This window comes from Orbicella faveolata, unplaced genomic scaffold (assembly GCF_042242905.1).
Source record: "Orbicella faveolata isolate gen_17 unplaced genomic scaffold, um_ofav_v1 contig_34, whole genome shotgun sequence".
Lineage (NCBI taxonomy): Eukaryota > Metazoa > Cnidaria > Anthozoa > Scleractinia > Merulinidae > Orbicella > Orbicella faveolata.
In genome coordinates, this window is record NW_028301563.1 from 1,350,909 (window position 1) to 1,365,000 (window position 14,092).

Here is a 14,092-nt window from a genome sequence, read left to right on the forward strand (position 1 = left end):
GGTATTCTGTTGTTTATCAAAAGATAAGCGAAGGTAATGATGAGTTAGTCACCGTAATGTGTAGGCGAGGCTTCAATCAACACCGACTGATGAAAGGTGGCGGGATGTGACACTGCGATAAAAAATATAAGCTGTTTAAAGTTGTATGGGCACTTCCCTTTGTGACACGTTCTGTTTAACTTATGTTTGTTTAATGAGCAAATGAAAGTATTTTCTTTTGGCGTGATAACTTTGTTTGTCTGTTTCTGCGGTTTTTTCAACAATATTAGTAAAAAGCCTTTAAGTCAAGCTGTCTGTAACAATCACATGGAATGCCTTCAGGTCAGAGACATTTTCTAGTTTCGTGTCTTTGCTTTATGGAACAACTTCACATTTTTGGGCGTCTCAATAACCCAGTGACGTATTTAATTAAATTTAACGTTTACATTATGCATTGTGCTGACTCACAAAGTGAAAAGCTAAGTCGTTCTATTTGGTACATAAACATGGAAAGTGATCTGACAACCCAAGATGTGTGCATTGCTGTCCACCTTTGCTTTCAATGCCACTACTATCACACGTCTTTAATTCGCAAAAAAGACAAAGATTTAGTGTTTGCTTGAGTTAAAACTCATCGTGACAAAAATGTCATCTGAAATATGCTCATGGATAATTTGTATAAATTTACTGTCATTAAGTTATTAAACGTACTACTACACGTTAATTATGTGCAGAGGAGCAGGTATTTTTTCTGTTCAGCATGTCGAAGCTATTAGCATGCAAATTTACACCGGGACAGTTGCTAATACAATTGGTTTGCTCCAAACTCTAACTTGATGCACTATTTTCAAAAAATCGATATTGGCATATTTTTTCCTGAGACATGCTACTATTCAGTTTGTAATTATCCTTATGTTTTGAAATGAAATCTGATGCATTTTTTTCTAAATGGCGTCCAAAATTTGAAAAGGAGTTCAAAACGATAAATACTAAATACGAAAACTGTTCTCTACATAAATTTCACCCTTTTGCGGTTTTTCTCTACAAACATTATTAACTTCTACAGTGACCAGTTTTAGAGATCCACCCGTCAACAGTGCTCTCCATTGTTCGTTATTCTCAATTAACAGGTAAAAATTGTTGACAACTATAATTTCAATGAAAATGCTCTTTTAACATTGCAACATGGTATAAATAGCGCAAAGGAAAATTAATTCCAAAACATAAGGCTGCAAAAACTTAAAACAGTAATTTTCTGTTGGAAGTTAAAGTTTGAAACGTGATTGAAGCTAAAGTGGGTTCAACTCATATTTCGTAATTATATTCAAACGGTAAATTTTGGAAAAGAAACTTTTTTTTCGCAGTCTCATGAAAATTCTGTTAGAATTCACCATGATTCTCAATTTATGCTTAAATTCGTCTTTTTTCTAGGGCTCCGTCAACATTACACCAGAGGAATTTGAAAAGGGAGCTTTATGTCACCGGTTAGGTCTACCGTCCACACTAATCCGTGACGAAAACGGAGCTTTTCGAAAACGCTCTTCAAATCGGAGGGATTTGAAAAACGCCGGCTTTGCGTTTTAAAATGTGAACACGAAACATTTTCAAAACGAAGCTTTTCGAAAGCGATGAAGTTACGGTAACCATGACATTTCCCTGGCTGTGTGTTATTCAAATACAATTCTTAAATAACCAGTGATTGTTGCCTTTTCAAATTCCTCCGGCGTATGGAGGGCGGAAAACATTTGATGCGTTTTCAGAGTGAAACCTCTGTTTTCAAATTTCTCCGGCGTAGTGTGGACGCGGTCTAAGCTGAAGAAGTTTCTGAAAAGGTGTCAGAAAGAATCTTACAACGCTTGGGATGTCCGCTACCTTTTTCACTTTATGTCACCCGAACTACCGCATAATATGTCTAGAGACGCGTACGACAAGTAAGTAAACGAGGATTCTTCAGATCACTGTTTCTCCACCTCTAGTGAGGATAATTGGAAAAACTCTTGAGATTTTCATTTCACGGCACTTCTTACGGGCTGTATAAACAGAAAGGCATATAGCAATTTGTCGCATAAAGTTCCAAATCTGTCAAGACTCTACTTGTTCATTCAGCTTAAGGACGTTCGCGCGAAAATTTTCCAACATTGATTTTTTTTCTGAGACTTTTATCACTGTAAGATGGTGACTTAGTTATGTCAGAAATGTAAAAAAAATAAAAAATAAAAAAAATGGGGGGTCACCGACTTCGTTTTGGAGAGAACATGCCCGGAGGAACACCCTAAATCTGAAAAAATCGGGCTTCGTTGGCGAATAAGGCCACAGTGTCTGTACGCCCAAAAATATTACAATTAGATCTTTGAAGTGAAATGTTCTCTGCCAAATATTGTTTAAGTGGACCTTTTAAGTGAACTTAGTCAACTGGTGAGGTTCCTTAAAGAACAAGTTCGCATTTAGCGACCATAGATTCACGCGCCTTGCAGCCGCAAGATGGCAGGATCCGATGTCCCGTGGACAGAAATCTTGAATTTTTTTTAACTTCCCACATTGATTTTTTTGTTCATTTTTGGACAATGTGGAGATAATTGTAAATAAAATCTGTTTCTGGAAAGAAAAGTAGTTCTGAAGAAAAGTTTCTGGAAAGAAAAGTAGGGGTCACCGAACGTCCAAGATCGTTGGAAAAGAAGGGAAAAGACCCTGGGAACGAGGTTGAGAATTTTCAAATATCACGAGTAGTGAATGAAAATAGTATTTCCAGTGTTTCGATCGGTGATAAGCATTTTCTAAGTTCTTTTGTAATCCGATCTGGTTTTGTTTCTCTTCTGAATCACCGGTGGCTTCTGTCCACATTGATCAGAGTTGCAATCTTAAGGTTCGTTATTTCTCGCGCTAAGAACCCAGGTGCTGTTTTTTAAAATCAGCGGTAAGTAAGCGCGAAAGAGCGGTTTCCTTTCATTGACGGCAGAGCTGTCCAAATTTGAGCGCTGCGACTCCAAGAAAAGCCTCTTGTGATAGTTGGTAACGCCATGTTCGAGGATCTGGGCGTCCCTTGGGTGGATATTCTGATCTTTGGACTCAGCATGATTTACTGTTGTTCGCGCGGCCTGGATCATGCTCAGCCCCGTGCAAGCTCCACGAGCACTTGCGGTTGGCCGATGGGTCCAAACTTGTTACTTTAGTAATAAGCATGTGCCAATCATGATCTCACAGAACGCTAAGATGACATCATATATCTTTCAATGTTCGCCACTTGGGATCTGCCATCTTCTATTTTTGGTTGGAAAAATCAGGAAAAATATAAAAATAAAAGAATATAAGAATTTGAAATAAAATCGTCATAAGATCTAAATTCGAACTAAAACAGAAATTTAAGCACCAAATGTTTGAGTAAACACCCACGGTTGATACACCAAGTGTTTCCTGTTAGTAATAAAAAAAATAATTAAGTAAATAAAATAATAATAAAGTGAGAGAGCTTGACCATTAGAGCATGAATGCTGTTTTTGCAAGAAACGATTAAATACCCCTCCCCTCTTCCCAGGCTAAATAAGGTTAAATGAAAATCATCCACTCTTTAAATTATGTTGATCGATTGGAAACGTTTAAGTGATTGTATGTCCACTTTGAGGAACTGCTGGTGTATGGAGGATGGAGATGGGAGATAAAGTGATATTTCTGCTGGGCTGCTGTTAGTCTTTCATTTGCTTTCACGACTGAAAATAGTTAAGTCGGAAACTTAAAGATCAAATACTCCAGAACAAGAGGGGAATATATTGGGAAAATATATTCAGTTACAAGAAATTTATTTCCCAGTTGAATGCATCAATCAAAATAAACAGAACAAACAACACGATAAAACAGTACTAGCTTTTCATATGTTTTATTTACCATCACTTTATCCTAAAACTTCACTAGTTCCAGGTGTATTTAAAGTATTCGGTTTTAAAATCAAAGAACTTTTGAAAGGGTCGCTATCAGGGAATTTTGTTCCATTTTTTGTCAAAACAGTGCTATAAATATGATTTAGTACCTTTACTCGCCTGCTAAAAGCTCTTAGAGCACCAACATAGAGCAATATTCATTCGAGGGTCGAAAGATAATTGGTTTTGCACTGGACTTCTGGTTTTGCATTACTTCTTGACACGACTGGCTCAGAAAAACTCGCGCCATATTTCGATCAAATCAGAAGTAAAACAAAAACTAGCCATGACTCTTCCGCATATCTTCTTGGCGCTTCGCGTCAGCTAAATGCATTTTACTTCAAGAATTGATTGTCTGGTGTTTTTTTTCATTGGATTGCTGTATAATTTGTGGTTGACTTGAATGATTACATTGGTTTTGGTCTTATGATACTCAATAGAAAACTGCTCTATTAAGCAAATTGAGGGTAAACTGTAACTAGTTTTTTGTGGTAGTCACAACAACAAAATATGAAAATGTCCATCAGACCTTTTTCAACTTCACTCATGACAGCCCTCTACCAAACTGATGCTGATCATGGTGTCCATAACTTTTGTAATGCTGTTATTTTCACAGTTAAGACTAAATATACTAGAGGGACATTAAACTCCCTGTCTTATTTTACCAGTCTATAAAACTGCTATGAGCGCTTTTACAGTATAATAACAATGTACAGCTGTTTTCTGTTCGCCGTCTTCTGTAAGGGGCTTGAATATAATGTAAAACAATCTACGCCACCAAATTCCTCTTCCGTTTCAATTGTTTTCTAAAATCGTCGCCGTTTGTGCTCTTTAACGAATATATTGCTATAGTTTTTAACTATTATCGCCATTGCTACTTTATTAATAAATTTCATAGTTTCCCTGCCGGGATAACTGTGTTATAACCATTTCATATATTACCTTAACGTAACGTAGTCTAGAGGTTAATCAATCTTATTGATCTTCTGCCCCTTCAAGCGTTTTCCAAGTATTGGATTGGACGCTGTCCCAAATGATAGCGCGTCATCACTCCAGAGAAGTGTTTTTTTAAATTAACGTAAGTACCGTAGATGGGAAAGTCCGTTGCTCTTTTGACTTTCCTTACCGTTTTTTGTGCAAACGTCATGACGTTACTTGAGGCTGATTATTGACTAAGTCGGCTTTCAATCAGAATTGCGCAGATTAAATTGACTGTTTCGTTACAGTCCATGATCGTGGAAATTTTTTTAATATTTCACTCGTGTAATAAGTTTATTGTACACCAAAATTACTTGGGATCGTACTAAGAGACCATCGGACCTTGGTCTTTTACGCTCAGTTCATTCCGCGAGAATCTCGGACTGACGTTATCTCTTTAAAGCCTTTGCATACCACTAATACGATGTGAGAAACAGAAGCTAGTATATGTGCAATTCTATTTTCTTTCGAATGTCATTTGAAGTACTATTCTATTTGATTAGAGTAATCCCGCTCAATATAAAAAAAGTGATTACAAATTAGCGTTTGAACTCAAAGTTTAGGTTCACTCATTGTGATTATGATTTTCTTTCGTTAGACAGTGCCACAGTAATAAAGGTTAAAGTCATGATCAGTGTTGAGTTAACTACTGCCGCAGTAGCGTAAGCTACAGCCTGGTGTACCACTTAAGTAGTAAACATAGAAAGAGCCACAGTTTCTCACTTGAATGTTGGTGTGCAGGTTACAACAGTTTGAATTCCAGTGAAAGCAGACTTTCCTGATTACTTTGCCGTCAGCCACTTTAGGATGTCCACCACTTAACCAGCCGGTTTGAGCAGTGTTACACCTCCTTGATTTTGGACATAAAGTGGGCATTTTTGTTCCCGCACTTCCTTGGAAACGGTACCAGTTAGGACCAAGTGAACTGTCACATTTGTACTTCACAGTGGAGTAGGTCACCTTTCTCTCACCACTCGTCAAACGTTTGTAGTTTTGACATTCTGGGGACCAGATAGAAAAAAAAAGATTAAAAGATAGATTAAAAGAGGTAAACAACAAACCGCCTTACTTTCTGTTTTTGTTTTGTTTTAAAACCTGGCAAGACTTGAACTTATTGTAAATCCTGCGAGATCCGTTTTCATAGCTTTAATATTCTAAGAGTTACAGGGCGAAAGGTTTAAAAGTCCCCCAGGTCCAAGCTTAAGAAGCAATGCTGATGTCACCATTTTTGTCCTAGATTCAACTTTATTTATTAAAAATAGAAGCGGACAAACGGAGGGGTTAAGAGAAATAGAGAAAAATGAAAGAAAAAAAGGCACTATTTTATCACAGTTTACGGCAAATGAAAGAGTCACATTTAAACCAAAACAGAATATTTACCTGAAGTCATTTTGCACGTTTTTCCATCTCCTATGTAAGGCTGATCACACGAACATTTGTAGGACCCTACAGCGTTTGCACATGAAGCTGAACTATGGCAGTCGTGTACACCGCTGACGCACTCATCGATATCTGTGGAGGAGTAAAGAGGAACACAACAAATTAAAGAAGGCAAAAATCAGTTGTTTTGCACACAATTATAACAAACACTTGCAAAATTGTTTCATACAGTGTACATTGAACACGCAGAAAATACAACCCTACACCTCCTGTGACATTACCTTTTTCGCATTGTTCCCCAGTGTAACCATCTTGACATTCGCAGAAGTATCCAGTGGCTGTAAATCCATTTAGACAAGTCTCATTGTGAAGGCATGGGTTACTAGAGCATGAGTTCTGAGAAGAAGAGATTGCTCTATTTCTAGACGTACAGTTTGCCTTAATTACCTTGGGTGAAAACCAAAAACAAAAATACAGTGGTCAGTTTGATTTGCTTACCTCAGTGCCTCTATACATGAAGCCTTCTCGGGCCTGAAGATCTTTAGGATGCTGTATGTGGTCAGCGTCATTCAGTTGACAGAGAACAGTGTCTTTAATTGACGGACCAATGTTGAAGGATACACATTTACTTTCCATGGTACAATAATTGTTACAGCGACTTGGTATGTTTTCCACCAAGTATATGTTTAAAGAAATAGCTTTGATCACATGACCCTGCAGGGCATACCCATTGACTAGTGGGGAAAATTTAAGATGTCGGCAGAGACCTGGGAATGATAATAGTATGTAAATGTATAATACGTGGTACTCCTTATCTCGTTTCAGCTTTAAGAGCCTATAGTGAGCCCTCAGACGTAGATTTCACTCGGCTTTCTGTAGAAGGTTAGATTCTTTTCGCTGGCCATGACTCATTTTTATGTCACATGTAGTCCAGCATGTTGGATTAACCATCTTGGCTTTCACAATGCGATAGAAAGTTAACCGAAAAATGATAATGAAATGAAATGAAGTTAAATAAAGAAAAACTAATTTTGCAATGTTCTTCAAACTGGGATAAACTAACGATTCATTTCAATTTCCAAAGAGACGAAATTTAGCTTGACCTGCCTGCGAAAACTGTGATTGCCATGTCAGTGTCAAATAACACGAAGACTGAAACAGTTGACATATCAAAATTATTGCGAGTGATGAAGAAACAGCTAATGACAGTTTCAGCTTTACGTTCGGACAGTCCAAAGAAGGGAGATAACTTTTGATCTTAAGTCATACAGCATTCTTGTTTCCCAATATTTGCTTTGCATGCCGGTGACAAAGGACTTGTAATTAAAGCCTGTCCTAACAAGGCAGAAGTTCTGCGTTTTGTTTTGCACGCACAGGGGCGTACTCACTACCAGTTCTCCATGGAGATGCTAGTCCGCAAGCAGACATCTATCTACTTTTGCCTTTGTTTGAAGCTCTTGTCACTCAGGAAAAATTGTAGTACGTCTTTAATCCCGGGGAACATTTAAGGATAAGACTGGTGAGATACTTTACATTGTGCAACGGCTGGTCGCTTGGTTGGGCATGAGATAAAAAGCAATATGTGCACATGACAGGTTGACTGATCCTAATTTTAGGTAGACAATTCGTTATATCAATTTTCATTGACAAAGGAAGGACAAGATGACATGCCCAAAGCGTGCTCTGTAAAATGAAGATATAAACGTAACGATGGCAGCTGATACCTTGTTTTCTCGAGAAAGGTGTGCTGCGGCTATTGCTAGCCTTAGTCTCTAGCTTACTCTAAGTAAATGTAGAAGCCGAGATCTAGAAATGACGCTTTGTTGTGTAGACGTCAGCTGACATGTTGTCGCAATCCAAGGCGTTTATCTGCTTTTCCGTTTCTATGTTGCGGTTTAAGAGAGTCACGCGTCACAGAACATTGGGAACTAGTTTAGGCCAACACCACACGGTTCTCCTAGCGAGAACCTTTTACAAAGTACTGTAAACTATTTACGATGTACTCAACGAATTTAAGGCCCAAAAAATGAAGTAATAATAGTAACTTTTTTACCCTCATACTGGATATTTTCAATAGACAAAATAAGACAAGTTAAGACGGCATTGTTCTCGTGCCAGTGATATGAAGTCGTTACAGCAGTTGCAGCCAGAATATTAATCAAAGCGTTTTGAAACCGCAGTTGGCAGATATGACATTTTAAGCTTATGTGTACAAATGTCAGTTTCACCTCTCCTGATTACAGTGAAAACCAATTCTTGCACTCACGAAAGTGATCTAAAACGCTGGGTCTAAAGCCAAGAATCAAAATAATTATGTATTCTTACGCTGGAATAAAGGCCTTTCATCAACACAAACTCACGACAGGCAATTTCAAGTTTTTGACGCGGAACCTAGATGACCGCTCACACGCGCAGAGACGAATTCCCAACACGCGAAAATTTCACGAACTTCTTGAATCTTCAAAGTGCAAAAACATATCTGGTAGCCGTGTTATACATTAAAAGCAAATTATTGGGCCAATAGAGGACATTTTGAGACTCACCCTGTGCAAGCGTTGGATAAGGCGTCACTGAAATACATGACACGAGAACGAAGAGCAACGAAGAGCTCATAGCTACACTGCTCTGGACGTCTTTAGTTCTATCTTCTCGCATACGGAGAATTCAAGGATATTGTTTAGTTACTCACAGCAGTGATGTTAGCGGAGGCAAAAGAGAACACTGAATATAACTCGGAGCAGTGATGTTGAGACACTTCGGTTGACAAACTTACTTACCGTTGCAAAATATTGTAAGTAATACCTTGATCATGGTTGTAATAGTACGGTTGACGTGATGTTTAATACTTGTCGCAAATTGTAATAACAGCTGTCGGGATTTCAAAATCTTTGTAACACATTTATCGAAAATCTTAGTACGCAATACATTGTCGAAATTTGTAATAATCCGAGCTGTCGTTAATCGTCTACAATTAATAAGTCTAAGAGGACATGAACAGTTTTCCAGAAAGTTCGTTTTATTTATTTTTTTTCAAATAAAAGTTAAGGATGTTGCACAGCGTATTTAAGCTATCCAGCATCAGTTTACCTGCCTTTTTTGAGCCGAACTCTGTAGTAAGTCACTCTATTCGCCACTGACTTATTAAAAGTAGATAACCCTCCACCCCACCACCCCGCGTCGCTCCCCTCTTTCCTTTTCACTTATAGCTACCAGACCCCTCTATAAGACGCGCCAGCAGAGAATCTTGGTAGCTGTATTCAACATAACAAGTTCAACACATACCATACATTGTAAATCCCTACAGTCGTGTACCATAGAGGCAATTGGACTTTGGGAAGTCACAGTCACAATAGAGAAAAATTTCTTTCCCAGGGAACATGAAAGAGACAAGGACGAACGCAGACGCGTTATGACGCGTTATTTCTACTCTGTGCTATTTTATTATTTCAAACTGTTCTTTTGGTTTCTATGACACTTGTAAGTCATTATTTTCTGCGTTAGCATTCTTAATTCATAGTTATTCCAAACAAAGATATGTCTGCTCTATCACATATTCTCGATCGACTTTCTTTAAATTAACTTCACTTCAATAAAATATTAAAACCAGTCCTTTACATAGAAGACTATCCTGTTGTGACATTCACAGAACTCAATCAGTTGAAACTATGTACATAATGAGATTCGCATTCTTAAAGGGATGGTCTCGTGGTTCGGCGCATGTGCAAGCTATGACGATATTAACAACTGTTACTTTGTTCACTTCTTTGCTGAAGCACATGTAGTTCAGTAACCACAGACTGTGATTTGTGAAAGCAGGATGACTCATGCCCAAATTTTGCTGAAGTTGTCAAGAGATGTACAGAGAAAATATCTAGGTTTGTACTGAACATTGAGTGTATTATCCGCTTCAAATTCTAGTGAGAAGTACTACCTCTATCGTGGCGTTTTGGAACTGACCGAGAAAGTTTTAAGGCAAAATTTCCTTAAGAAGTCATTAGCTCGGCCAAAGTTATAACTTGCGATAACGCCGAGCCATGAAACCATCCATTAATAGCAATTATTAACGAAGTAAGCTCAAAGTAACCTGTTTGTCTTAGATTAAGGATACGTGACTACTTCATGTTATACTAACCTATTGATTGACATATCACCGGTGATATGGACATCTTATGATATTGCACTTCTATAATTTACCAACAGTTTGTATATACCTTAATAAATTTGCAAAGGTTTAATTTGTTTTGAGCAGGGTGTTAAAAGAGTGCAAGCTCCACGATTCCTTCAGGTAGTTTCATAGAAGACTTCGACTTCGTCAGGTCGAAAGTTGTAACTACCCGCCAGGAATGATTGTGTGAAGGAGGATCCAAAGGTGTTGCCAGGTGGCGGGCCGTAGGTGTATCCAAGGTTTGTGGAAGAATCGGTGCTTGAGGCGGCGTTGTTGGCAATGTAAATATCGTTTCCTCCTCCAAATGGTGGTCCATAGGAAGAGCAGCTGTAGATAGAACAACAACTAGAAGAGCTGTGACTTCCTGTTTGGTTTAGCTTTAGTGGCTGCCAACCAGGCTTGTTCACCAATGAGAAGAGAAAGGCTGCTGAATCGTAGCGATATCCACAACTGGAGCCTAATTTGAAATACACAATGATAAAATAAGTCAAACATTTATGATGTTTAGTGGCACTTTGATCACATCGTTAATTTTTACTATATGCCTAGATCGTCATTATTTCTTGCAGTTTTATCTTAAGTTCGCGTGTTCCCGTATCTGAAAACTCTGCTGAGTTTGTTTCAAAAAGTTTCAATTCTCGAATGAGCGGGTCCGGTAGAACTCTGGAGTTCGCTGTCTAAATCTCAGACTGAACGTGTAAGCCTTATTTTATAACTTTCATAAAAATCAACTTATTTTCGTCAGATTTACAAACCGAACGATCTTAACTTCACTTACCAGAAAAGTGTTTCCTTTATATTTGAATTTCCCTCCCGTATCTTGAAACTGTGCTAAGTTTTTAATAATTTTCAATTGTCGGATGAGCGCGCCCAGTGCGAGACTGGAAACCACTGCCTCGATTATAATTCAGACAGAACGTGTATGCTCTATTTTATATCGTACATAAAAGTCGACCTTTTTTCGTCAGATCTACGAAGCGAGTGATCTTAACTTCGCTTCCAGTAAAGTGTTTCGTTTGTATAAACATTTTCCCCGAGTGTATGCGCGAAACAAATCATTCTTCAGCTCAAAACGTCTAAAAGACATAACTTTGTCCCCGCAAATCAGACATTAAGCTTATAATACCCAGTTCTATTTGAAAGTACCACCTTCATTTCCTTTTGAAAAATAAAAGTAATAATTAAAAATGAGCATTCATCCACAACTAACGCATGGACATGTTTGTTGTCAGCGGTTTCAGCGCCAAAATATACTCGAGCATGCTTAGCAAGCGTCGTTTGTTGATAAATGACGCCCTTGAAAATTAAGCGATCTATAAATTTAGCATCTGAATTTGTGACAACCTCTGTGAAGCGACGGACCCACTTAAATTGCCGTCGACATCTCCATAACTAACTCTATCGTCTGCCAAGCTCAAGCCGGGAAGAACGGGATGACAATACCGTATAAAAATTGTAAGTGCATTTTTGCTATCGGCAATTTTATCGTGATGTGTCTTAGGAAACGGATTAACGAGAAATTCTTAGTATCATTGACTAACTTTGCTTTCATAGGATATCTTCTGTGTAATTGCTTTACTTATTTGAAGCGATACCTAGCAAGTTTACAGCTCCCTAAAAGGCCTTCCACCACGATACATGTCCCCCTAAAACCGTCCCGAATCAGAAAAGAGAAGTTTAGGGACAGCGAGTAATGAACTGTGGAAGTAAGATAAGGCATTTTGAACATAAGGTTCTAGCACTTAAATTTCCTAAAACATATTTTAATTATTCATTTCCATAAAATTCTTTTTCATATTTCTCCGTGACCGCGCAATATGATCATCACTGACTCACAACTTGAGCTCGAGTCGTCTGTGATAAGATGAAATTGATCATGTCACTTACTCCATGAGAGACTTGTGTATCCTCCAAAAATATATTTCCCAACTCGGATGATTGTGACAGATGGACCTTTGCCATCACAGTTTGAATGGAAGGTAGAGGCAGACCAGCCATTTACAGTTGCCTGGTAACAGCGATTCCAGTAAGAAGATTGGCGAGTCACAGGCTTTAACCATTTCTCGAGCCACGTCAAAAAATTCTGGCTGTTTCCCACAATGCTGGAATATTTGAAAACCGCTAGAAAAAAAATATAAGAACATTCCTTGGATCCAATTTTCTATACAACTAGCAATTTTTTAAAATTAGTTTGCCATGTTAATATTTGTTATATATAACACTTTCATCTTCTCCAGTCACAGACTGACCATCTTTACTTGCGCCATACATGTGACGCTGCTAAATGTTATCGTTTTGGTCCGTTTGTCGGAATATAGACCACGTTGCAGCGCGACAAATTTTGGTCTGGAATACACTTTTTTTGTTCTACAAGAATATATCTTATTAGAATATCGAGGCTGAAATTTGCAATATGTACTAACCGTATAAAATGTTTCCTTTCTCTAAACGGCAAAACCGGCGAAAAAACAACAAACTTAGCCCTGACTGTATGTTCGACACTAATGACATTTCTTTAAGAAGTTATGTGTGTCATATCAGGCTTTGGTGCCTGCTGTCTGGCTCCAAAATTACTTCAACGCCATCAAGGTCATGAAGGACAAATGTCACGTTCCACAACCGATGGAACTGTATTATTGCAATGAACGGATACGACACACGAATCCAATCTAGAAGTCCGCCATGCTGCTTTAATAATCAACTTCCCAACTTACATTGCGCGCTTAAGGATATTCTGTATCATGCACCGAAATGTACCTTACAAACACTACAACAAACATCGGACATTTTATTGGCATAGTCCACTTTGCATTCATTTCTAATCTAAGAATATTCACAAGAACATTTCCAGCCTAAAATCGCAAAAAATTAACAGTATTCATCCTTGGGCAGAAAAACAATATTTTAATAGAAAAAGAGAGAGTTTATAATTTCCTCCATGTTGGGTCTCGTTTATCAATAATCTTAAGGTACGTTTAAACTCTGAATAGCAAATGTCAACGGATAGCATTTGTCATGAAAAAAAAGGTAACGTTAACTCTACTACTCATCGCCGACCTCAAAATTCTCAGTGACAGAATCAGCATTATACGAAGTCACCGTAAAGTTTGACAGCACTTTCTTCACTGAAAAAGTTATATGCCATAAAAGTCAGCGTGGGCTCTTTTCATGGCATCAATAATACCTGTATTCCTTATATGGCAGAGTGATCCAAGATAGAACGGAAATTAAAAAATTCAGTCTGATTGGTTTTCTGAGTGTTTCGAATTTTGCAGTATCAACCGCAGGGGTGCACCATTCCGGAATTAGTTTTGGCGAATTGCTTTTTCGAACTATTTCACAAAAGAAAACAGTTTGTTGTTAACAAAAACTTCAGGTTTTAACTTTATTTTTGGCTGGTAGTTTGAGCTTAACTCTAACGACTGCAACCTGAAAATGTTAAGACACGCTTGGCAGTTGGCTTGAATTTAAGCACAGTCAACGTGAAATACTCACCTGCCGCGGTGTATCTGCGAGTTTTACCATCTCCTGATAAAGGATGGTTACAAGAACATGTGTAGGATCCTACAGTGTTTGTACTTCTTTTTTTGCCATGTTTCTTTCTTAATTACATACAGATATCGATGAGTGTGTCAGCGGCGTACACGACTGCCACCGAATGGCTTCATGTACAAACATA

At 38.1% G+C, this 14,092-nt stretch overlaps 2 protein-coding genes across 2 annotated transcripts; both read right to left on the minus strand.

The window, feature by feature from the left end:
- Positions 1-3,756: 3,756 nt before the first annotated feature.
- LOC110058752 (pancreatic secretory granule membrane major glycoprotein GP2-like) lies at positions 3,757-6,714 on the minus strand. Its single transcript, XM_020765411.2, has 3 exons — positions 6,530-6,714; positions 6,249-6,380; positions 3,757-5,869 (listed from the first exon to the last, which is right to left on the minus strand). The coding sequence occupies exons 2-3, from the start codon at positions 6,256-6,258 to the stop codon at positions 5,511-5,513; spliced, it is 369 nt and encodes a 122-aa protein (XP_020621070.2). The 5' UTR covers positions 6,259-6,380; positions 6,530-6,714; the 3' UTR covers positions 3,757-5,510.
- Positions 6,715-9,246: 2,532 nt separating this feature from the next.
- Positions 9,247-13,938, minus strand: LOC149104238 (uncharacterized). Its single transcript, XM_089271407.1, has 4 exons — positions 13,909-13,938; positions 13,176-13,265; positions 12,301-12,574; positions 9,247-10,870 (listed from the first exon to the last, which is right to left on the minus strand). Exons 1-4 carry the CDS (start codon positions 13,936-13,938, stop codon positions 10,530-10,532), a joined length of 735 nt encoding a protein of 244 aa, XP_089127533.1. The 3' UTR covers positions 9,247-10,529.
- Between the last annotated feature and the right edge of the window lie 154 nt (positions 13,939-14,092).

Excerpts from the sequence above, each read along its gene's own strand:
- LOC149104238 (XM_089271407.1), bottom strand. The coding sequence starts at position 13,938 with ATGGTAAAACTCGCAGATACACCGCGGCAG. Across the intron at positions 12,575-13,175 it reads CGATGTTTGTTGTAGTGTTT|AAAATTGGATCCAAGGAATG; the intron begins GTAAGGTACATT and ends CTAGTTGTATAG. Across the intron at positions 10,871-12,300 it reads ATACACAAGTCTCTCATGGA|GCTCCAGTTGTGGATATCGC; the intron begins GTAAGTGACATG and ends ATTTCAAATTAG.